Here is a 26624-nt window from a genome sequence, read left to right as displayed (position 1 = left end):
GCATTGCACTAGACGTAGTGATGTCTGTTTCTACTCCGACGGGCCAATCTTCTTTGGCTAAGCGTCTAGTGATGGGTTGTCCTTTAGAGTTCGAAGGGAACATTCTGTTAGCGAATCTCATGGTCCTGGCGATGGACGACTTTGATTGCATTCTGGGAATAGATATGTTGACTACCTATCGAGCTTCAGTGGACTGCTATCAGAGATTAGTACGCTTTCATCCGGAGGGGAGTGAGAGCTGGTTTTTCTATGGTGAGGGAGCGCGACCCCCGATGCCTTTGGTATCAGCTTTGAGAGCCTGTCGATCTCTAGAGTCTGGCGGGGAAGGCTACCTTATCTATGCAGTTGATTTGTCCGCTGAGAGTATTGGGATAGAGAGCATTCCTGTTGTGGATGAATTTCCAGATGTGTTTCCTGATGAAATTCCGGGTTTTCCTCCTGCTAGGGAAGTCGAGTTTGGCATAGAGTTGATGTCGGGTACTTCACCTATTTCTAGAGCACCGTATCGTCTGGCTCCGTCAGAGATGCGTGAGTTAAAGAATCAGCTACAGGATCTTTTGGACAAGGGGTACATTCGTCCTAGTGTGTCTCCTTGGGGAGCTCCTGTTCTCTTCGTGAAGAAGAAGGATGGGTCGATGCGGCTGTGCATTGACTATCGGCAGCTGAATCGAGTCACTGTGAAGAACAAGTATCCGTTGCCTCGTATTGATGACTTGTTTGGTCAGCTGCAGGGCACGTCAGTTTACTCCAAGATTGACTTGAGATCTGGGTATCATCAATTGAGAGTCTGTGATCAGGACGTAGCCAAGACTGCATTCCGTACTCGCTATGGGCATTACGAGTTCCTAGTGATGCCATTTGGTTTGACTAATGCGCCGGCTATATTCATGGATTTGATGAACCGCGTCTTTAGGGAGTACTTGGACAAGTTTGTCGTGGTCTTCATTGACGACATCTTGGTGTATTCACGTAATACGGAAGAGCATGTTTCTCACTTGCGGTTGGTACTGCAGACTCTTCGAGATGAGCAGTTGTACGCCAAGCTGAGCAAGTGTGAGTTCTGGATGGATAGAGTGGTCTTTCTTGGCCATATCATATCCAGGGAAGGGATTTCTGTTGATCCAAGCAAGATTGAAGCGGTACTTAATTGGTCGCGTTCGATGACAGTTGCTGAGATCCGTAGTTTTCTGGGTCTAGCAGGGTATTATCGTCGCTTCATTCTAAATTTCTCTCAGTTAGCTCGACCGTTGACGCAGCTTACCCGCAAGGGTGTGGAGTTCGAGTGGTCCTCCGAGTGCGAGGAGAATTTCCATGAGCTTCGACGGCGGTTGACTTCTGCGCCGGTGTTGGAATACCGTCAGGATCTGGAGGGTATGTAGTTTACACGGATGCTTCTCTTCAGGGGTTAGGTTGTGTCCTGACTCAGAATGGGCATGTGATCGCATACGCTTCTAGACAGCTGAAGCTTCACGAGGACAACTACCCAGTCCATGATTTGGAGTTAGCAGCCATTGTGTTCGTTTTGAAAATCTGGCGTCATTATCTGTATGGCGAGAAATTTGAGATCTTCACCGACCATAAGAGTCTCAAGTATTTGTTCACTCAAGCGGAGTTGAACATGAGGCAGAGACGTTGGATGGATTTGCTTAAGGACTATGATTGCGAGATTAAGTACCATCCGGGAGCTGCTAATCTCACCGCTGATGCTTTGAGTCGCAAGGTGCGATTATCCGTACTTCAGACTTGTTCGATGCCTAGTGCGATCAGTGACTGTTGTACTTCAGGTTATACCTTCAAGCATAAGAAAGGTATGCAGAGTATCCAGATGTTTGCGATATTATCTGAGCCAGCCTTGTATTCGCGGATCCGAGATGCTCAGATGTCTGATTCGAAGACCCAGCATTTAGCTCGTCTAGCTAACGAGGGTAGCTCGTCTGGATTTCATTATCAGTCAGATTGCTTTCTGTGTTTGTCTGGTAGGCTTGTGATTCCGCAGGATGAAGAGTTGCGAGAGGAGATTTTGTCTCAGGCGCATCGCACTAAGTTGAGTATTCATCCTGGGAGCAACAAGATGTACAAGGATCTACGTACTCGTTTCTGGTGGAAGGGAATGAAACGCAGTGTTTATCAGTTTGTTTCGAGATGTTTGGTGTGTCAACAGGTCAAGGCAAAGCACCGACGACCTGGAGGATTGCTTCACAGTCTGCCTATTCCTGAATGGAAATGGGAGTTTATCACTATGGACTTTGTGACCCATTTGCCGGTATCCCCGAGAACTGTGATGCTATCTGGGTTGTGGTGGACCGACTCACCAAGTCAGCGCATTTCATTGCCTATAACCGAGAGTACTCTGTGGATCGCATGTCACGGATGTACATTCAGGAGATCGTCCGACTTCATGGAGTGCCTGTGAGCATTGTCAGTGATCGGGACCCCAGGTTTACTATTAGATTTTGGGGGAGTGTTCAGCGTGCGATGGGTACTACTCTCAGTTTGAGTACAGCCTATCATCCGGAGACTGATGGTCAGTCAGAGCGCACTATCCGTACTTTAGAGGATATGCTTAGAGCGTGCGTCATGGATTTTGGTTCAGCCTGGCAGGATCATTTGCCGTTGATCGAGTTCGCTTACAACAACAGCTATCACACTAGTATTGGGATGGCACCTTTTGAGGCGTTGTATGGGCGACGTTGTCGTACTCCACTCTTCTGGGAAGAAGTGGGGGAGAGAAAGGCTGAGGGACCGGAGTTTATCCAGCAGGCGATAGACATTGTTGATCAAATCAAGAAACGAATTAAGACTGCACAGGATCGTCAGGCCAGCTATGCTAATATCAAGCGTAGGCCCTTGCAGTTCGAGGTCGGGGAGAAAGTGTTTCTGAGAGTGTCACCTTTCCGCAAGATTCTCAGATTTGGCCTTAAGGGCAAGCTGTCTCCCAGATTTATCGGTCCGTTTGAGATCTTGGAGAGCATTGGCGATTTGGCTTATAGACTAGCTTTGCCACCGCATCTGTCCAGTATTCACGACGTGTTCCACGTATCTCTGTTGCGACAGTATGTGGCGGATGAATCTCATATTCTGCAGCGGTCTGAGGTTCAGGTAGACAAGGATTTGACTTATGTTGAGAAACCTCTTCGTATCCTGGATTATAAGGATAAGGTTTTACGGAACAAAGTCATTCCTTTGGTTTTAGTTCAGTGGCAGCGCCGAGGCACTGAGGAAGCTACTTGGGAGCTTGAGGACAGGATGCGTAAAGACCATCCTGAGTTGTTTTGATTTCATTCTTTAAATTGTATTCAGTTGCAAACTCTGTAAACGTTTGATTTGAATAAAGAATGTTTCTGATTTCAGTATTTTGCATTCGGTACTTAAGATCTGATTTCGAGGACGAAATATCTTAAGTGGGGGAGAATGTAGTAGCCCGTACCCTAATTGAGTAATTAAAGGATTAATGCTAATTAATTGAATTGGGTATCGGACGGATCGGAAGCTCCGAAGGCACGATCGAAAGCTCCGAACAGGATCGGAAGCTCCGATGAGCGATCGAAGGCACCGATGTTACTACGTCAGGCATGACGTGTGGTTGGATCGGAAGCTCCGATCAGGACCGGAAGCTCCGATCACCCCTATCCGGAGTCAACAAGTTATATTTTGACACGTGGCAGATCAGGATCTTCGGAAGCTCCGATGGCAGGATCGGACGTTCCGATCGAGGTTCGGACATTCCGATCAAGGATCGGAAGTTCCGATCGTTGTCTATAAATAGAAGGCCGAGGCTTCACTTTCATTTGCCAATTCTGAGTTCTCCTTTCCATTCTAGTCCTTTTGGAGCTGTTCTAGTCTTCTTAGACTTGGTCCGGAGGTCGGCGAGGCGTTCGGTAGTCGTAGCGGAGTTGTGCCCAAGTTCTGGAGGCATCGACATCAAAGGGCTAACGACGGACGAAGGTATAGCTTTTGCTTCCTATAAATATTTGGGAGTATGCAATAACTTAGTTAAGGCTTTTAGAGCACTTTAATGATAGTAGTATCATTTGGCAGTGTAGAGCAGACTATAGGCGTGGACCTAGAGTTGGTAGAGCTTGCTCTGTTTTGAGGTACGAAAGTACTGTTCGAGATATCCTGACTGAGTATGCATGTATTATGTGACTGCATGATTTATATGCCATGATATTATGCTGCATTTATTTGCATCTTGTTGATCTCTTTCGAGATGTCTGTTAGTAGGGTTGTACCTTATCCTGTTAGTGGATGGACTTCCATCGATTTGGGTCCGGCGTGTCCACGGTTATCTCGGTATGGGAGCCACCTCCTGAAGCGACGGCACAGCGTGCTACATACCAGGGCCCGGTCTGTCTCTGTTATCTGATCCTTGACCTCGAGTCTTTAGGGAGTTCACTTTGCATGCATGTATACTCATACTCTCGCACTGAGCGTTTTATGCTCACGTCTTGTACTCTGTATTTTCTGAACACCCTATTCCATGGGGCAGGTTTGCGATTGGACGAGGAGGGTGGATCCAGGAGGGGCTAGTCAGTGGTTGGCCAGCTGGAGCTTTGCTTAGGTTTTATTACTGTTGTTTGGGTTTATACAGCTATTCGATTTGGTTGTATATTATTGGATAAATTACAGATTCCTTTACTTGGGATTGTATAATGTTTATGGTTTCCGCAGTTTTATCCTGATATCTGTTTAATTAAGTTAATTGCATGCCTAAGTTCTGTTTAGTAGGTGATCCGGGTAAGGGTCACTACATGCCTTATTCAAGAGTTTGAACACTTAGGGCTTGCATCCTAACAGTAGCATCGAGATCCATGCGAGTGCCCTTTAATCCGCACGATGCACTGCGCTCGGACTCAATTGTGCCATCGATACTTATACATATATATTGGGAGGAAAAATCAAATATGAAGTTGCACACCCACCAGCTGTTCGTTGGAATTACTCCGAGGGGATCAGTCCGTAGATTTGTTAAACGAGGCTGACATAATTTTCTCTAACAGTGTAAGCTTGAAGTCACCTGACAGCCTGCCTACGAAAGATAAGTTTCTCTTATGCTCTCAATATTACTCTTATTCATTGCATTGGTATTTCAAATTTACCAAAATTTGTAGCCACCCTGAGATGTTGAGTTTAGGTGACCCGTGACCCAATGTTTAAAAATGTCCAATATGGGGATATCACAAGTGAAATTCCATTATCCATCTACATGGAATCTCGTTTAACCAGAGTCTCTTTGAACCATCATATGAGGCAGAAGCCGAGCCCATTCCACCCGGTGTTTTTCTCTATTCTTTCTCGACTTTGTGGAATTTCAAGGTGTTGTTCGTCTCTCATTCTATCGGTGGTAAGATATATGGTTGAATACATGTTATTAATTGGCTTCTCGAATAATCAAATTCTGAGAGCAGTTTATGCATGCGATTGGGGCTGTTATAGTTCCATTTTGTGGCTTTCATCGATTCCTACTTTGTGGTTCTCGGTTGCATGGGTTTGTGGATTGCTTGTGTGGTATTGGGAGGGTTGCATTAATTCTTTGCTAAGTACACCTGGTCTTTGCATCTGCTGCATTATATATCCAATGAATTGTCCGAGGCATCGAGCTCTTTGCCTTCGTGGCTGGGTGCTCAGTGCCTAGGTTTTCCCGTTTATACCATATTACATGTTCGATATATTGCTCGATATGGATTTTCTTCAATCTGTGTTGCTGGTCGTCTCTTCACAATAGATTCATGGGTGAATATGTTCATATAATGGGGAATCCGGCCAAAGATAGGCTTCATTATGTTATTTGTTCAGATAGATCTCATATTTGCATGAGATTCAAGACTATGCCGCAAATTATTCGTCATACTTTTCTTAGCTCTCTGGAATGATTTCAAGTGCTCTATCAGTCTCAAAATTTTCTGATTGGGATGTCATTATAACTCCTAAATGACCTTGAGATATATGTGATCCGGCATCCACATCTTTGTAAACGGAGCCAAATAAAAAGGGAGTTTGGTAGATGTTATTGCCCATGTATCTTAAAGCTTTTCTATTTCTCAACCTTGACAATTTATTAAGATTATCGATGAAAGTCTCACCACTACCTTCATGAATCATTTATGGGTGTCGTAATAGGGAAGATTCTGAACTTTATTCTTTATACCTCTTAATGGAATTCTCTTGCATAAATAGGCGTGCGACTATACTAGTCCAGTGTCCAGATCCATGATGAGCCACCGGAGCTCTGTAAGTGATTCCAATATTTTTTTGGAATACGTGTATTCATGAGGTAACAATTCGAAAGACATGATATTATTCAAGAGCAATACGTGGTGTTGAGCTCGAAAATCGTGCCAGTCCTATGTCATATGTTTACCAATTATGGTTGGTCATATATTATCTAAAATATGAGTTTCTCATTATTGCTGGTTTATATTGGAGTAATATGTCAATTAGATTGGACCGACTTAATTATGCCAAATTGCGTTTAAAAATTGAATTTTTTATTTGGTATAATCTTATATCACAACACATTGCTTGGGATTCTATCGTGTATGATAGAGGCAGGATCTTTGGTGAAGGTTTTCTTAAATCGGCCCATGCATTTACAGGGTTATCTTGGATTCTTACTCCTTTGTATTTCAGTACAAATATTTTTACAGCTCGAGCATGCAATCTCGCAGTAAGGCCCAATTATATCATATCGGGCATGCAATCTCGCAGTAAGGCCCGATTATATCATATCGGGTATGCAATCTCGCTGTAAGGCCCAAGTCTATCACATCGGGCATGCAATCTAGCAATAAGGCCCAATTTATGGTTTATCACTTTTAAAAGTTCGGGCAGGTCCGGCATCAAAAGCCCACATCGGTGGCATCAAAAGCCCATATCAGTGGCATCAAAAACCCACATCAGTTGAACTCAAAAGCCCAGGCAGGTCTGGCACTCAAGGACCACATCAGTGGAACTCAAAAGCCCAGACAGGTCTTGTGGGAACCTCGGGTTGCTAATCTCATCGTAAGGCAAATAAAGATTAATACACAATTCATCTAATCATTTAAAAGTTGAAGTAAACCGCGGATCTCTATCAGACACTATGGAAACAAGGATACCATGTAGTCTGACTATCTCTCGGATATACAACTCCACATACTGCGTCATCGTGAAGGTCGTCCTTACTGGAAAAAAGTGCGCCGACTTTGTGAGTCGGTCTACTATAACCCAAATAGCATTCGAACTCCTCACTGTCCTTGGCAAACCAACAACGAAATCCATAGTAATGTTCTCCCATTTCCACTCTGGAATAGGGAGTGGCTTAAGCAATCCTGCAGGTCTCTGATTCTCCGCCTTGACCTGTTGGCATGTCAGGCACTCTGGCACAAATCGGGCGATGTCGTGCTTCATGCCCGACCACCAATACAACTGCAGAAGGTCCCAATACATCTTCGTACTGCCTGGGTGGATGGAGTACGGTGATGTATGCACTTCTGCCATGATAGTAACTCGCAGAGAATCATATGCGGGCACCCAAAGTCTATCTCTAAACGTCACAATCCCGTCTACTACAGATTACAAACCACTGTCTTTCTCCTCACCTCTCTATCTCAACTTTCTCAGCTGCTCATCATCTGTTTGAGCAACTCTGATACGGTCAAACAATGTGGTCTGCACTGACAAGGTTGACAATCTAGGAGCCCTACCCTCAGCATAGAACTCCAATCCGAACCTCTGAATCTCATCCTGCAATGGTCTAGCCACTGACATGGAAGCAATCACTGCTGTATTCCGGCTCAGCGCATCTGCGACCACATTAGCCTTACCCGGGTGGTAACTGATCTCACAATCGTAGTCTTTCACCAACTCTAGCCATCTCCGTTGCCTCATATTCAACTCCTTTTGGGTGAAAAAGTACTTGAGGTTATTATGGTCGGTGAATATCTTACACTTCTCTCCATAGAGATAGTGCCTCCAAATTTTGAGTGCAAAAAACACAGCTGCCAATTCCAAATCATGAGTGGGGTAGTTCTTCTCATGCTCCTTCAATTGCCTAGAAGCATAAGCAATAACCCTATCTCGCTGCATAAGAACTGCTCCCAAACCCAACTTGGAGGCATTAGTGTAAACCACGAAATCACCTTGCCCCGATGGCATAGCCAATACTGGTGCTGTCGTAAGAGCTTCCTTCAATACATCAAAGCTCCTTTGACACTCGGAACTCCAAACAAACCTAGCATTCTTCTTGGTCAATTCTGTCAAAGGCACTGCAATAGACGAAAAGCCCTTGATAAACTTCATGAAATAACCAGCCAATCCGAGAAAACTGCAATCTCCGATGTGTTTCTAGGTACTGACCACTCCTTCACTGCTTGAACTTTGGAGGGGTCCACCTCAACACCTCTCTCAAAAATGACATGGCCCAAGAATGCTACTCTCTCCAACCAAAACTTGCATTTGTCGAACTTAGCAAACAGTTTCCGTTCCTGGAGTACCTCTAGAACAGTCCTCAAATGCTGCGAATGCTCCTCTCTATCCTTGGAATAAATGAGGATATCGTCAATGAAGACGATGACAAATTGGTCCAAGAACGGCTGGAACACGCGGTTCATAAGATCCATGAAGACCGCTGACGCGTTCTTCAACCCGAACGGCATCACAAGGAACTCGTAGTGACCGTAACAAGTCCTAAAAGCTGTCTTGAACACATCCGATTCTTTCACCCTCATCTGATGATAACCGGATCGAAGGTCAATCTTCGAAAACACAGAGGCTCCTTGCAACTGATCAAAGAGGTCCTCAATCCTGGGCAGTGGGTACTTGTTCTTCACTGTCACCCCATTCAATTCCCGATAGTCTATACACAGCCTTAAGCTTCCGTCCTTCTTCTTCACAAAAAGGACTGGTGCACCCCATGGAGAGAAACTAGGGCGTATGAAACCCTTATCAAGAAACTCTTGAATCTGCTCTTTCAACTCCTTCATTTCCGTAGGAGACAACCTGTACGGTGCCTTAGAAATTGGCACAGTACCGGGTACTAAGTCGATAGAGAACTCCACTTCTCTATCAGGTGGGATGCCTGCAACATCGCTTGGAAACACATCCTCAAAATCTTTGAAGACGTCCACGTCTGAAATATCTGGACGTGTTGGCAACTCCGTCAAAGATAAACTGGCTAAGAATGTCTCACATCCATCATGCACCAACTGCTTAGCTTTCATGAAAGATATAATCCGAGTCCTCCTAGAACCCCTAGTAGCCTCAAACCAAAACGGTTCTTCACCCTCTGGTCTGACCAACACTGATTTCTGCTGAAAGTCGATCACCACTGCATTATTCGTCAACCAATCCATCCCAAGAATCAAGTTGAACTCAGGCATGGGCAACGCTATCAAGTCTGCAACTACTGTTTGCCCTTGCAACAGAAGTTCAAGATTCTTCACCATTCTCCTAGTGGACAGTTCTTCCCCTAATGGGATGGTCACTGTGAATCCACCAATCAGATCCTCGCACTCAATACTCTGCTTGCGGGTAAAAGCCTCCGAAATGAAAGAATGGGTAGCCCCTGAGTCTAACAAGGCTCTAGTGGTCACACCGGCTACTAAAATTCTACCTGCATTAAAGGTGATTACAACCACGAAAAGATTGAAAGCAAATAAGGCAAGTCCTACTTAGGTTCATTCTAAGCCAACGAATTCCATAATCAAAATTATCTATTTCAACACAACCAATTAACACGAATCATGCAACCTAAAACAAGTTCTTATTCCCAAAAATAAAAGCTCAAAATCGAAAATTGTATCTATGAATCAATCAAATCACCCTTAATTAAATGCTCTAAATATTACATGTGACGAGCGTGGTATCAGGATCGGCCTCCTCGGCCTGCATCACAAACACCCTCCCCTGAGTCGGCATGGCGCGCAATGGACAATCTGAAACCACGTGTCCTAGAATCTTGCATCGATAGCAAACTCCGGCACCTTCCAGACACTGTCCATGATGAGCACGATGGCATTTCGGGCATACAGGCTTCTCCCCAGTCTTGGGAGGAGCGGGTCTCGGTGCCTGCTGACCCTGGGGTCGCTGAACATGATGTCCCTGGGGCCTATGGACTAGATGCCCCTGAGGTCTAAAGGGTCCCTGCTGACGCTGCGGCCCAATGAATGGCCTCTTCCCATGCTGCTGCTACGGACCATGAGATGGTAGTGACCTCTTACTCTACGCCTCAGCGCTGATGTCCCTCAAAGTCTGTTCAGACCTCAAAGCTCGTCTGAGTGCCAAAGCATAGTCAGCTGGCTCCGCCATGAGTACATCTCGTCGGATAGTGGGTCGTAGCCCAACAATGAAGTGCTGGAGCTTCTCCGCCTCATCGTCCCCAATCAAAGGCACAAAGTGGCAACCTCGCTCAAATTTCACCACAAACTCAGCCACTGATAAGTCTCCCTGTCGCGGGCTCAAAAACTTTGTCTTCAAATGGGCCCTCACATCCGCAGTAAAATACTTTTCAAAGAAAAGTCTCCTAAACTCAGTCCAAGGCAGGGTAGTCGTGTCCACTGTCTTCTCAACTCCATCCCTAGGGCGGACTCGATCCGGATCTCCCAACTGCATGTAGCGAAAGATCACCTCAAGCGAACGGATCCATCCCTCCACTACCAGTGGATCAGTGGTGCGAGCAAAGTCCTTCGGATTCATCTTCCTAAACTGCTCGTAAACAGTCCCAAGTCCAGCCCTCGGAGCGTCCACATGTCGCTCAAGGATACGGGCTAAGCCCGCTAGCACCTGCGTCCCAACATCCGCAGCTGGTGGAGGTGGCGAAGGAGGAGGTGGCGGCGGTGGAGGAGGAGGTGGCCGTGGAGGAGGTGGTGGCGGATGCAGTGCACGTCCACTACGAGTGGCCATCTGTACGCAAGTTTAAATTCCCACATTCAAATTTCATGCCTTAAGAAAAAGATTTTTCCTCAAACTTTTACAAGCTCGAAAATTATAAGGATTAGCGGAAATGAACTTAAACAAATAGCAATAAATGCACTTAAATCTTACAGACTTTGAGGCGAGATCCCTTCGAGTTTTGGCAACCGGTAGTAGGCTCAGCCCAAACCAAGACCATGGGCTCTGATACCAACTGAAACGACTAGCTACTAATACTCAAATAAATAAAAGAGAATAATACGCGGGTTTTCGAAAATTTACTAAAAATTTCGGCATGACCCGTTTGCTTATAGAACAAACCACCAAACGCAGACAGCAGTTCAAAATATTTAAAATAGAACCTCCCAAACATTCCCATAAGTCCCAAAAACATAAGTATTAAGACAGCAGAATACCACGCCGGACAACCATAAGTAAAAGCGATACATGACAAATGTTCCTACGCAGGGAAACACATCCTGCTACCAAATAAAAACGAGAAAGTAGAAATGTAATTTATTACAGACACTCAAACTGAAAAGACACAGCGGAAAATAAATAGTGCCATGGTCACAGGTCTGCGCCTCCGGGAACCTCACCCAGGGGATCCTGCCCCTCAGTCCACTGATACTCGTCCTCACCTGAAAGTAGGAAAAAGTGGGGTGAGTCTAAAAGACTCAGCAAGGTAATGTGGGGGGGGAGGGGGGGGGGGGATAACGAGTACTACATAGGTACAAGCACACACAAAATTTAAAATAGTGCGTAACAAAATAATCGTTAGTGCCCCTGAACTTAAAAGTGATGAACATGTAAAATGAATAAATGCATGAATATGACATGTGCAAGGCTAAGTCAAATAACTCAATAAATAGCATAAAATGTATTGAAACATGGTAATATGAAATTGTGACTCTGTGATTTCGATCATGATCATGGCTATAGTACACAATGCCGCAAGGAGGTCGAGATGAAACCCAACCCGATATTGCCCTATATTAGTAAGGGAGATGAGAATAGCTCTGGCCCCACACGAACAGATGCTAAGGTAAGGAAACCCATAATGATTTGGTAAGAGAGGCCAAAACGTCTTTCAGCCCCACACAAACACATGAATATGTAGTCAAAACAATCTCACTTCGTTCAAAATATACTTTTTTCCTTTAGGCTACGTTTACTTCGAATGATGAGATTGAGTAAGGATAGATTAAAGTATGATTATTAATATAATTTGATAGGATAGAGAGGGGTTATGGATAAATAATACTATGTTTAGTTGAATGAATTAATTTTGGGATTGAAATTATACTTAAGAACAAATTGTTTCACCCTTTAGCTATCATAATAAATTAATAAACATATGTTCGGCAAAGAAGGGAAGAAAGTGGAAGATAAAAAGGAAGGGCATAATTAATTTTTTTCATTCTCTCACTCCATAATATTTATAATCCCATTAAAAAATTAGGACTAAAAATCATCTCTCAATCCTATCATTAACGGGCCTAAAGATTTATACCATTTTTTAATTTTGCAAGTAAACATATGATTAGTTGGTATTATCTATGTTATCCTTCATTTATAAAGTCAAGTAAACGCAGCCTTATTGAATTTTGAAACTTAGCATGCACATGTAGATGTAATGTTCACAAAAATATTGACTCAATGAACATGCAAAGGACTCGATGGTGAATGACTGGAATGGTGATTTAGGGAAGTACCAAGGGCGGGAGTCTAAACTATGGTTAAAGCACTTAGGTGAATGGAGCAGTACGCCCTACAATCTTAAAACTCACTCGATACTTGCCCAAAAGAGATTCTGCTTGAAGTAGCACTTCCCTAATCTCTTAAGTTTATCCCAGTCCCGTACCATTAACCCAAGTCTGTTTTTATCCTTGACTTAAAAGCTCAAACCCGAACAGAAATCTGTTTGCCTAAAATTCTGCCCCTCTTAAGTCTCAAGGCTTAAAAATTAGGGAAAACTCATCCAAATTGAATTTCGCTCGAAAGATCATTTCCCTAACTCCCTATAGCGTCCACCAGCCCTTACCCCTCTCCAAAATCTAGCCTCTAACCCGGTTGCATCACCACATTTGGGTCTCACCACAATATATCGCCTAAAATTCCACCCAATCAATGTCTAAATCAAAGTAATCCAATTTATCGTGCAAAAATCAAAGTAGACCCAAATTCCCGAATCAACCCACCCAATGTCTAAAAATATATAGGATTTTCTCAAATTTCAGAAGAAAACGAGCATCCATTTGCCATAAACCCAATTCAGCAAGAAAAAAACAGAAGAAAGGAGGAAATCAGAGATACATACCTGCTACAGAGGATCGTCTACTCCATTCTGAAATTGCAGCGGCACCATTTCATCTTAGAGAGAGTTTTCGGTTGATAGAGAAACAAAACGATGGAAAAATTGAAACGAATGTCGGTGTATTCAATCCAGAGTTTTAATGACTTTTAGTAACTTTTTAAAATGATAGACTTTTGTGGAGTTGATGGATTTTTATTAACTTTTATAAAATCTCACGGATTTACAAACAGATTTTCATGTATTCTTTGTAGACTTTTGCAGGACTTTTATAGAGATTTGTAAACTTTTCATACAATTACATGAATTTGTATTTTAAATATATCTTTTTTTTTCTTTGAAGTAATAATTTTTTGACATAAATAATATCTTTATGGAAAAATTACAAATTTAGTCATGTATGTTTGACACTTTGCGATTTTAGTTCTCTATATTTTCACGTTTTAGTTTTAGTCATTCATGTTCTATTTTTGGCAATTTCGGTCTTTTTAATTCAAAAATGCTTACGTGACACTGTACATGTCAGCTCCACATCAGCATTGAATTTGTGTCACGTTAGCGCCACGTCGAAAAAAGATTAAAATTGCCGAAAAAATTAAGATAGCGGTTTGCGATTTTGGTCCTCTATGTTTTCACATTTCAGTTAGTCCTGCATGTTTTATTTTTGGCAATTTTGGTCCTTTTATTCAAAAATGCTTATGTGACACTGTACACGTCAGCTCACATCAGCATTGAATTGATGCCACGTAAAAAAAGACTAAAATTGTCAAAAAAAAAAAAAGATAACGGACTAAAATTAAAATATGAAAATATAAAGGACTGAAATCGCAAAATGATAAACATACAGGACAAAAAAAATATTTTTTCCTAAATTTATTTGAATTTTTTTTTAATTTATTGATGAAAATGGATTTCATTTATTTTAAATGTATATATATATATTATTGTAACAAAATTATAAACTAAAAACTTTGCGATTGTGTAAAATTATTTTTAAAAAAAAATATATGATAACTTATAAATTATTTTATTAATTATATCATAAAAATTTATTTGTTTTTTTATCATGTCTATTATCCGCTATTCAAATATTTGAATTAAATCATATTATAATTTATTGAATCATATATTATTATCATTAAATATTATAATTATTGATATAAATCATATATTAAAAAGCACAAAATATTTGGAAAATTTTAAATTTTTAAATAATATTTTTTCTTTTGATTTTTGGAGAAGAACGAAAAAATAATATATAGGAGAGAGTGAGATAGAGAGGGGTGAGATAGTGAAGAGAGAGAAAATGTGAGAAAAATATATAAATTATGGGTTTTATAAGTTTAGAAATCCATCCAAATCTTTGGGTTAGACCAAAGACATTTTTTTACAAAATATAGTTGTACCTTAAGCATTAATGTTTGTATGTCCATGATTTTTATGGAGTTATTAAAAGTTCATTGACATTTTGAATAACACTAGACTTTTATAGAGTTTTTAAAAATCAAGGTTGAATACCACTTGACTTTTAAAACTCTAAAAAAGTTTATTTTGAATACCACAAAACTTCTATAGAATTTATAAAAGTCATGATTGAATACCACTAGAATTTTAAAATTCATAAAAGTCATTAATTCTTCGGATTGAATACACCCCCGAAAGTTAGGGATTTCAATTTGGGGTTTGGGGCTTTTACAGCGCGTGACTGGAACGACGTGAGCTATTCTGTTAGTTTTAACCCGCAAATAGACGGAATGACTAAACCGGGAATTTTTGGGAAATATTTGGAAAAAAACCGAGAACATAAAAATATTTAAGACTGAATCGAAAATATGTCCAAATATTTAAAACTGAACCGGGATTTTCCAAAATATATCCATCCAAATGCAATTTATTTGCATGGACCTGATCCAAATAAGGCCCACTTGGGAGTCGATTAATATGAATCTGGACCACCTTGTTAAAGCCCAATGACAATCTCCAATCCAGATCGATTTCAATGAGCTGTCCAAATTATTATTAATAAATTTAAAATAAATATTTCCCCCGAATTCAAAACAAACCTGTCCCCTCTGGCCCTCTCCTATGCTCAACGGCTACCTCTCTCTCCACGAAAACCCCCCCTCCCCTCTTCTCCATTTTCCGTTCAAGAAATGAAGCATTTCATGATGCCGCGAAGCCAAATCTTGAGAGAAAATCACCCTGAAACTGCGGTCAATGCTCCACTATCTTCGTCCCCAAACCCCAAATCGAAGCCCGGCACACCCAACCCTAGCAGCCGGAAGCACAAATCATCGTCCAAAGAGAATGCGCAGCCGATAAATTCAGATCTTAACGTTACGTCCTCCCCTTCGTCTGTGTCTGCGAAGTTGAAGAGTCCGCTTCCGCCCAGGCCGCCCCTCAAGCGCAAGCTCAGCGTGGAGTCTGCTGCTGCGGCTTCCGCTTTGGAGAACGGCCTGGTGCCTGTGAATTGCTCGGATTCTGGGGTTAAGGTGAATTGTTTTTTCTTTCTTGTCTTTAGATGAGTTGAACTGCGAACTGCATCATTTGTTGTCCGATCTTTGTTGAGGCGGCTTTAACACTTTTTTGTTGACCAAATTAAGGTTTTTGTGGTATGAACAATTTCTGATTTGACGTAGTCAGTGAGAATAATCTGGCACTTGTTTTCACCTTTTTGATTTTAGGCCTACTTAAATTGAGGGTAATGACTCAAACTAGTTGATGATGTTCTTACTTCGTGATGTTTGTCTCATTTTTTAAGTTTTGATTTTTTTTTAGCGAAAACCTAGGTTATGTACAATTATTTGTTCTGGACTCTTCTGGATTCACTGGATTTCATTCAGGCTGCTGTATATAATACAATATAGGACTACTGTAGTTGTAGGTTCCAGATAACATTAACTCCAAATACGATCTGAAATATCAGTTGACTCCACTTTGATTTTTTTTCATCCCTCAAAGAATCCCAAATGTCTGTTCCACATGATGGGGTTCAATTGATGGAATTCAGCCCTGGCCAATATGTTTTTAACATGGTTTGTTTCAAAATCTCCGTCTTCTGACAAAATTCTTATCAGTTCAATAGTTCACGGTAATTTTATGTAAACATGTGATTTAGGTAATAGTCCGAGTGAGACCACCAAATAAGGATGAAGAAGAAGGGCTGCACGTGGTTCAAAAAATTGGAGATGATTCTTTATCAATAGCAGGACAAACCTTTACATTTGACTCGATTGCAGATATTGAGTCAAACCAGGCAAGACACCTCACTTTTTACCAATCTTTAATTGTATAAACATTTTTCGCAAGATAACAAATGAAATAAGTTACTCATATTTTGTGAATATCTTTTTCAGATGGATATTTTCCAGCTCGTGGGTGCACCACTTGTTGAAAATTGTCTCGCTGGGTTTAACAGCTCTGTATTTGCTTATGGACAGGTATATCATTCAGTAATGGATTTTGCCATGGTACTTGAGTGATTTGTAAAAATACATGTAACAGAATTACATGCACATGGAAGAATTTCAGCAATTATTTCTTCTATTTTGTATTGAAGATAGCATGTCCATAATTTGATATAACAGACTGGGAGTGGCAAGACATACACTATTTGGGGTGCATCAAATGCCTTTTTGGAAGAAGATCAAGAAGGGTTAGCGCCACGTGTTTTCCGCAGGCTCTTTGAACGGATTGATGAGGTATTTAACTTTCATATACTAATAAATTTCTTGTCTAAAATCTAAACTGCTTGGTAGTCTAGCAATTTTAGCTTTATGATTATGATATTTTTAAATTTTTTTTTATGCTTTTTATCTTTTCCTTGTAGGAGCAAGTCAAGCAAGCCGACAGAAACCTTGTGTTCATGTGCCGCTGCTCTTTCCTCGAGGTAGGTGTCATGTATCTTTTTTGTGCTATTTTTACTTTTCCATGCCTTATGTTTCATTATTTTTCTACTGGTTACATTGAACATTGTGCTGACAGATTTACAATGAACAAATAACTGATTTATTGGATCCAAGTCAAAAAAATCTCCAGGTAAAAGAACGGAATATTTGCTGCATTTATGGTTGTATCCAATGGATGTCCTCTTCAAATATATATAATTGATTAGCTTAGTTTTTATCTCGTTTCAGATCAGAGAAGATGTTAACAGTGGTGTTTATGTGGAAAATTTAACAGAGGAATGTGTCTCCTCTATGAAGGATGTGTCACAACTTTTGATAAAGGTTTGGCCAATTATTCTTCTCTTTAAAAAATGCATAAACAGGTACTTCTCGATTTTGGGAGTACTACAGTTCATGCCTATTTAGGAAAGGGTTGATTTTTCTTAATTTCTACACACGAACTGGATACGCATATGTTCGCTTGCATTGTTGCATGCAAAGTTAATTGCTTCAGATTACAAACACTGATAAAGAGCTTATCAGCTTGTGCATGTTGTAGAATGCTTCTAAAACTTCCCGTGAATATTTCAAATCTTTTAAGTAGGCGTAGATTCAAAATTCAGTCAAAGATTTTTCAATGTTATGTGGCTCAATTTGTATGTGTTATGGCCCAGGGATATTGAGCGGGTTATGGGACGATTAACGGGTCTGTCGTTTAGATCGGTGATCTTTTTAGAGGATTTAAGCCCCTTTTTCCCTATTGTGATAATTGTGCTAAGGGCTCGTTAAGAGAGAACACTATGATCTCGTAATACTCTTTTAAAAGAACTTTCTTGATATTTTATTCATCATAATATGCTGGAATTTATACAGAAATTCTGACACTCATAAATAGAAAGTTCTCCTAGACTTAGGACCCTAATTTATTCTATGATACCGGCAGATCTGCTAAAATCAAGACTCCTTATTCTACTACCTAATTTATTCCCCGATTCTAGTGAATTACTTTATTTGAAAGCAGCTAAATAAGTAAAGTAGGCTGTTAGACCATTACAGTATGACTGCTGGTTTCAAAATTTACATAATACACGTGTATCTTGTGTTACATAAGATGTTTGATATGTTGAGATATGAAGATGATACATGATGATCCCTTCTCTAAAGTAGAAATCAGTTGAGGTTTACATAAATGTTTCGTGAAATCTGGTATGCGATGTGGTATAAAAAGGTAAAATATGCTGGCAATAACAAATATTAGAGGTGGATATGCATATGTTCGCTTGCATTGTTGCATGCGAAGTTAATTGCTTCAGATTAGAAACATTGATAAAGAGCATATCAGCTTCTGCATGTTGTAGAATGCTTGTAAAACGTCCGGTGAATATTTCAAATCTTTTAAGTAGGCGTAGATTCAAAATTCTGTTAAAGATTTTTCAATATTATGTGGCTCAATTTGTATGACTGCTAGTTTCAAATTTTACATAATACAAGTGTATCTTGTGTTACATAAGATGTTTAATATGTTGAGATATGAAGATGATACATGATGATCCCTTCTCTAAAGTAGAAATCAGTTGAGGTTTACATAAATGTTTTGTGAAATCTGGTATGCGATATGGTATAGAAAGGTAAAATATGCTGGCAATAACAAATATTAGAGGTGGATATGCATATGTTCGCTTGCATTGTTGCATGCGAAGTTAATTGCTTCAGATTAGAAACACTGATATAGAGCATATCAGCTTCTGCATGTTGTAGAATGCTTGTCAAACGTCCGGTGAATATTTCAAATCTTTTAAGTAGGCGTTGATTTAAAATTCAGTTAAAGATTTTTCAATGTTATGTGGCTCAATTTGTATGACTGCTAGTTTCAAATTTTACATAATACACGTGTATCTCGTGTTACATAAGATGTTTGATATGTTGAGATATGAAGATGATACATGATGATCCCTTCTCTAAAGTAGAAATCAGTTGAGGTTTACATAAATGTTTTGTGAAATCTGGTATGCGATATGGTATAGAAAGGTAAAATATGCTGGCAATAACAAATATTTGAGGTGGATATGCATATGTTCGCTTGCATTGTTGCATGCGAAGTTAATTGCTTCAGATTAGAAACACTGATAAAGAGCTTATCAGCTTGTGCATGTTGTAGAATGCTTCTAAAACTTCCCGTGAATATTTCAAATCTTTTAAGTAGGCGTAGATTCAAAATTCAGTCAAAGATTTTTCAATTTTATGTGGCTCAATTTGTATGACTGCTAGTTTCAAATTTTACATAATACACGTGTATCTTGTGTTACATAAGATGTTTGATATGTTGAGATATGAAGATGATACATGATGATCCCTTCTCTAAAGTAGAAATCAGTTGAGGTTTACATAAATGTTTTGTGAAATCTGGTATGCGATGTGGTATAGAAAGGTAAAATATGCTAGCAATAACAAATATTAGATTCAATTTGTTGACAGTCCTCTGATAAGCTTTGGTTGGCTTACTGCTATTTCGTGAGTTTCTTCATTGCACTTGACTTTTAATCAATGTAATATCTCATTTGCAAATCATGTAGGGATTGTCAAATCGAAGAACTGGCTCTACAAGTGTAAATGCTGAAAGTTCTCGCTCCCACAGCGTTTTTACTTGTGTTGTTGAATCGCGCAGCAAGGTAGTAGATTGGTTCATTGGAATTCCTTGCTCTTGGCCTTTCAAACTCATCCTATTATTATTTTCTCATTTGCAATTGTCGCACATCTATATGAATTATCAGGCATCTAATGGCTGAGTAATAAAGTATTTAGTTTTTATCATTTGCAATTGTTGCGCCATAAAGTATTTAGTTCTAGCAAGCTGGTTATTGAATTTATCAGGCATCTATATGGCTGAGGCTGAGTACATGCTATTTGTTTTAATTCACCAAATCATATCCTTATTCCTTACCAAATATCATATGTTACAGAGTGCTGCTGATGGTTTAAGCTATGTGAAAGTTAGCAGAATTAATTTTGTGGACCTTGCTGGATCAGAGAGACAGAAACAAACCGGTGCAGCTGGAGAACGCTTGAAGGAAGCAGGGAATATTAACCGTTCCCTTTCACAATTAGGGTATGGTTTTAAGTTATTGTTTTGCCCATTATTGAGTAGAGATATGAAAACGGAGAGATACTAATTGATCATGAGAGTAGCAATGCATTTCAGTTCTGTCATAGTTCACTGGATGATCCTTATTCCAATATTCGTTGACTGCCAATATACATCCGGTTGACATATGTCCCAAGTAGAGAGCTTATGAGTTTCAGATTGGAGTTATTTCTAAGAAGCATAAATTGTAACAGATATTGGTGTGAATCAGACAATGGAAAGTTTCATGTCTGGAATTCTTTATGATTTTCATGGAAAATTCAAAATTCAAACCGCTCTAAAAATTTAGTTGCATATAAATTTGATGAGATTTGAAACTGAATGTACAGTGTTTAAATAGATGGCATGACTGGAAAGCTTTAGTCTGTTCTATATCCTTCCTTCAGAGACCGCATGTTAACATGCTTATTTGTAATGCAGCAAACAATATTTTAAATTCATCTGAAACTTTTATTGACTATTTCTGAATCCAGTAGCTTCTCTTTCGAATAAATTTGACATGTTAATGAAAGTGAAGGAGAGATAGATGCATTATAGTAGAAATATAAATTGGCGGCCATTTCTTACTTGTTCATAAAGTAGGTGTTGGGGAAAAATGGTTAACTCAATGATTGAAACGTGGCATTTTTACTGTTCTATGGTTTCAAATATTTAAACATATTTGCCGATGATACAATTGATATCAGAGTCAATAAAACAGCAATTGTCGATGATTCAATTGATATCAAAGTCAACGCCAAATATTTGATTCCTATGAGTTGTAAGTTGGTGCAATTATTGGAAAGTGAATTGGTTAGAAATAATAATAATCACGGCAGTGATCAATACACGGTGCTTAGATTATTGTATGATTTCAAAAACTTTAGCTGCACCATTAATTCTAGTTGTAGTTTAAGGTAAAACGGCGAATAAACATGAGAAGTGCATGAGGTTCCAATGAGAAGTGCATGAGGTTCCATTGACTATTCATGTGGATTTTTTTTTCTAATTCTATGATTACTTAGGGAGATCTACAGGGGCCACATATTGCTTCCAATCTATCACTTGACTATCATGAAGAACTGCTGGTTTTAGAAATTGTAGTGATATTAATTCTCTGATTAGTTACAAACATTATGCTGCATGAATAACATGTAGACGATAAAGGAACACTCAGACTGTAATGTGATCGAGGCTTCTAAAACTTGCATGCTTATTTTGATGAAGTGGCTTCATCTTATTCTGATTTTTGCTGAATTTTTCATCTCTCAGGCATTGTTTTCTGATAAATTGAATTGAATATGAGCTTGTAAAATAGTTCAGCTATGTAGTCTTTACTTTTTTATCTGCTTTCTTTTATTCCATTTGACATTTTGATTGTACCTCTTGCTGATTTCATATATCTATGAAATTTTCAGGAACTTGATTAATATTCTTGCAGAAGTTTCTCAGACAGGGAAGCATAGACACATACCCTACAGGGATTCCAAGTTAACATTCTTACTGCAGGAATCCCTGGGTGGGAATGCCAAACTTGCGATGATATGTGCAGTTTCTCCATCTCAAAGGTTATATAGAAGCCATGTCTATAATTTTTGCTTTCTGATGCAGAAGCTATCCTTGTAACCCTGACTGAAATTATGTTCTATATTGCAGCTGTAAGAGCGAAACTTTCAGCACACTGAGATTTGCACAGCGTGCGAAGGCAATAAAAAATAAAGCAATTGTAAACGAAGAAATGCAGGATGATGTAAATGTCTTGAGAGAAGTTATACGACAACTGAAGGTAATTTTTTCGTATTTTTCTCTAGTTGGTAAGATTATAAATATTAAGATCCCCAACTCCTCGTGGAAAGAAAAACTGAATGCAATGTTCTCTTCATTACTTGACAGGATGAACTCCATCGAATGAAGACCAATGGCAATCAAACAGGCCAAAATGGTGCCTATGCAACTGGATGGAATGCACGGAGAAGTCTCAACCTCCTGAAATTTAGTCTCAACCGGCCATTGACATTGCCTCGTCTTGATGATGATGGAGATGCAGAAATGGAAATTGTGATGGAAGGTGAAGAAGTTGGTGAAGCAAATAAGAGTTCGGATGCTCATGAAATTGGATGTCCATGTACACAGTCCAGAGTTTCAAAAGACAGAAGTGTTGAGGAAGCTCGGTCTGAGATAAAAAATACATGTTCTGGTAAACAAGGTTACGATGATTTAGATGTTGATATGGATGATGAAGCATTTGAAACAGTTGATGAGGATAAAACTAAGCTCATTATTCATAGGCAAACTGAAAAAAACTCAGAGATGACACTTGACAATGGTTCTTGTGGGCCGAGGAAGTCGCTGCTGTCATGCCCCTCAATACAACTTTCTTCTGAACTTGAGAACACTCCTGAAAAGTCCATGAATTGTGCTGAAGATGATGGAGCTTCTATTCCCAGTATGATTCCTGATGATGTTTCCCTAATTCTGAAATCTCCAATTCCTAGTGTTTCTCCAAAATTGAATTGCAGCAGGAAAAGTCTTAGAACCTCGTCAACAGCATCAGCTTCTCAGAGTGTCACTCCTCAGAGGAGTAACTTTGAGGCTTCACAAGTATCCTTGGCAAAGCCTTCCAACAGCTTTTGTGCAAAATCTCTTTCTAATCGCAAAAATTGTTTTGCATCCAATGATCAATTGGCTTCCACTCTCCAGCATGGCATTAGAATAATTGAGAGCCAGCGCCTCAGTTCGGCCGTAAGAAGGTCATCGTTCAGATTCTCATGCATACCCCTTGAAGCAATGCCGGTTGTAAAAGTTGATGCAGGTGTTCAAACTATGTTTATTACTGAAGAGAAGTCCCTAGAAAATAATACACGAGAATCTGTGTGTCATGCATGCAAGGCCAGAAATTTACAGGAAGAGCTTATTGATGAAGATAATGGCCAGAATATGCAGCTAGTGCCAGCTAATGGATCACCATCACATCACGCGTTGAAGCAAGTTCCCAAAGTATATTTAAATAATAGCCATAAGCAGGATTTCTGTTTTCTTTCTATTTCTCTGTTCTTACATGTACTTATTTAATTTAAATTCAGGCAGTAGAAAAGGTCTTGGCTGGGGCAATTCGTAGAGAGATGGCATTAGAAGAGATATGCTCCAAACGGACTACCGAGATCATGCAACTTAATCGTTTGGTAGGTTTATCAAACCTTCAGACAACCAGCCATTGGACTTGCAAGTTATTTTGATGTTATTGACCTCTCTGAACATGAATACAGATCCAGCAATACAAACACGAAAGAGAATGTAATGCCATAATTGGTCGAACTCGTGAAGATAAAATTGCTCGCCTCGAGAGCCTGATGGATGGAGTACTGCCAACAGAAGATTTCATGGAGGATGAGCTATTATCACTAACACATGAACATAAGGCATGCGTTCGCTTCCTTTTTTCTTCTTTTTTTTTTTGGTTTTATGCAAACTGAAATATGAGAAGATAGTTCTGCTTATTATTCATTCACAATTTATTTTATATTTACAGATTCTTCAGGAACAATATGATAATCATCCTGATGTTTTGAGAACAAAAATCGAGCTAAAAAGAGTTCATGATGAAATAGAAAGATATCAAAATTTCTTTGACTTGGGGGAAAGGGATGTTTTGTTGGAAGAAATACAAGACTTAAGAACTCAACTACAATTTTATCTGGATTCGTCACATCCTAAGGCATCCAAAAGACAAACTCCTCTCCTGCAGCTAACACATTCGCTTGATTCGAAAGTGGCTCCCGCTTTGTGCACCATTCCAGAGCGGACTGAAAATTCTGAGGAGAAACTTCAGATGGAGAGAGTTCAGTGGACTGAAGCTGAGAGCAAGTGGATTTCCCTAGTAGAAGAACTCAGATTGGAGCTTGAAGCCAACCGATCTCTTGCTCAAAAGCAAAACCATGAATTAAATATGGAGAAGAAATGCTCGGAAGAGCTTAAAGAAGCAATGCAGATGGCAATGGAGGGCCATGCACGCATGCTTGAACAATATGCAGAGCTTGAAGAGAAGCACATTCAATTGCTAGCAAGGCACAGGAGGATTCAAGATGGAATCGATGATGTCAAGAAAGCAGCGTCTAAGGCAGGGGTGAGAGGTGCTGAATCTAAATTTATCAATGCACTAGCAGCAGAAATTTCGGCATTAAAAGTGGAAAGGGAGAAGGAGAGGCGATATTTTAGGGATGAAAATCGAGGGCTTCAAGCACAATTGAGGGATACTGCTGAAGCTGTCCAGGCGGCTGGGGAATTACTTGTGAGGCTTAAAGAGGCAGACGAAGCTGTAACTGCTGCCGAGGTACATTTATACATCATGCAGTGTTTGCATTTTTAGTTTATCTTCCGTATTTCCATAATCTCATTTCAAAATTCAAACAAATTGAGCGACAAACTGCTGTCATATACTTCTTTGATCTCAAATTCAAACATTCTAGCCCCTCCAAATTTTGAAGCAGCTTACCAAATTCAATATGATAAAATAATTCCATTTTTATTAATACGGAATGGCCTAAGGAGCATGAATCCCTTTGGCCCATTCAAGCTTCAATTCACAGTCATTTTGGAAGTATAATATGAGATCTCCCTTATTTTAATTTAGATAATGTTACATTCAAAACCAGTATAGTCATTACCTGATATTGAATTTGTGCCATGCATATCACATAAATTCTTGACCTACTGTTTTTCAGGCATGAAGGTCAAAAAACAATTCATCACGTATGCTTGGTGCTGTGTAGAAATATATAAATCAACTTGGTTGCCAAAATCGTTTGCACTACTTTATTTGGAATATTTTCATGCTTTCCACTTCTCATTGGTTCTGAATCATATTCCAAAGGACTTTCAAGGCTATCTAGAATTCAGAGCACTGTTTGAGGTGCAAGCTCCAGTTTTTAAGGCATAATCTCAAAAATTTGACACTGTCCTCTATAAATGAATCATAAGACTGTTGGTGTGGATGGGAAAAATGACCAGAAAACACCATGCCCTTGAAACACAATAAACTCTCACTCCATACATGAACGAGAATGTTGGTAACTATCCAAGTTGCCTTAACATCTGGAATTATGCTGTTAAGACTAGATAGCATGTGATTTTGTTTATAGTTTGTGGTTTGTTAGGTTTGATACTTAGATACTAAATTGAAATGATCAGGTGCTAGCTCTTTGTGGTCGAAATGGCTTGCATTTCTACTCAAATGTTAAACATATGGCGGAAATTTGTCTTCTTTAACACTAGTTTTTGGTTATGAAATATTGCAATCTCATTATTTGTTGAAAATATTTGAACGTAATTTTTATAGAAACTTTTGAAGACACTTTGTTATAATATTTGTTTTTTGAAAGAAATTGCCAAAATGTTTCCTGCATGTCGATAAAATTCACATTCTTGCAGAAGCGAGCTTTGATGGCGGAACAAGAGACTGAAATGGCTTACAGAGAGATAGACAAATTGAACAAATTGATTGCAGCCCCTTACAAAGAAGAATTTTCCGCCAAAAGCCAAGAAAACAATGGTGATAAGAATTGGCAAGAGGAATTTGCGCCATCTTATGATGTCGAAGAAGAGCCTCCTTCATGGTTCTCTGGCTATGACCGTTGTAACATTTAAAAAGTACTTCACAATAACCGTTTGTGATGTGTCCCATTGTTGTGTTGTATGTATTACGAGTCTCCCATACATAGCAAAACATTGTTCTTTTATCATCTTCGAAACGTATAGTTGACCCTCACCAACTGTGGGTGCTGGGTAATTTGTGTTTGCTTGCATCTATTCTGAGTTATCTGGTCATTGAATCACCAAAGCTTCGCTATATGAAAAATTTACCTCACGATTTGATTGCAAGAGTTGAATAGCAAGCTCTAAATCTTCGCACCATCTGTTTTTTGAAGAACAAATAACATATATTAGCATACAAGTCTTCTCCCGCTATGATGTTAGATATCAAATGACTCCAATTGAAAATGCAGAATATCAGAATGTTTATTGAACATATAATACACTTTGCTACAACACTAAAACACTGACTGAAATGGAAGTGGTCATAGTTGCTGTTGGAATGGTGACACTATTATTTGCGAGCTGTGAAATTCTACGGCAAATGGTCATTCTTATTATCTTGTTTTCCATCAAGTTGATTGAACATTACTTGATTGGCTATATTAACATCAAGATGGTTAGCATATAAGTCTCTATATTTAATGTAGTAGAACAAATGGATATAAAATAAATGTATGTATGTATGTATGTATGTATGTATGTATGTATTTTGCAGCAAGTATTGTCTATTAGCAATAGATAAGGGTGGACCAAGTGTGAAAGACAAATGGGGACACGGTGATGGATCTGAAAGAAGAAACAATGATGTTAACTACCTCAA

General features: G+C 39.6%; 1 protein-coding gene across 2 annotated transcripts; it reads left to right on the top strand.

Moving 5' to 3' along the window:
- The first annotated feature begins 15280 nt into the window (after nt 1–15280).
- On the top strand, nt 15281–26063 carry LOC140878564 (kinesin-like protein KIN-12B). Of its 2 annotated transcripts, none has more exons than XM_073282174.1 (16): nt 15281–15696; nt 16323–16460; nt 16561–16644; nt 16792–16905; nt 17034–17093; nt 17189–17242; nt 17341–17433; nt 19665–19760; nt 20052–20197; nt 21631–21780; nt 21869–21998; nt 22106–23209; nt 23296–23394; nt 23479–23631; nt 23742–24542; nt 25640–26063. In XM_073282174.1, exons 1-16 carry the CDS (start codon nt 15358–15360, stop codon nt 25853–25855), a joined length of 3777 nt encoding a protein of 1258 aa, XP_073138275.1. In that variant the 5' UTR covers nt 15281–15357; the 3' UTR covers nt 25856–26063. The 2 variants fall into 2 exon arrangements, with proteins under 2 accessions (XP_073138275.1, XP_073138278.1); XM_073282177.1 differs by lacking the exon at nt 15281–15696 and adding an exon at nt 16101–16239.
- Nucleotides 26064–26624: the final 561 nt, after the last annotated feature.

This window comes from Henckelia pumila, chromosome 1 (genome assembly GCF_033568475.1).
Source record: "Henckelia pumila isolate YLH828 chromosome 1, ASM3356847v2, whole genome shotgun sequence".
Lineage (NCBI taxonomy): Eukaryota > Viridiplantae > Streptophyta > Magnoliopsida > Lamiales > Gesneriaceae > Henckelia > Henckelia pumila.
Note: the sequence above shows the minus strand (reverse complement) of the source record. Positions and strands in the feature narration are given on the sequence as shown.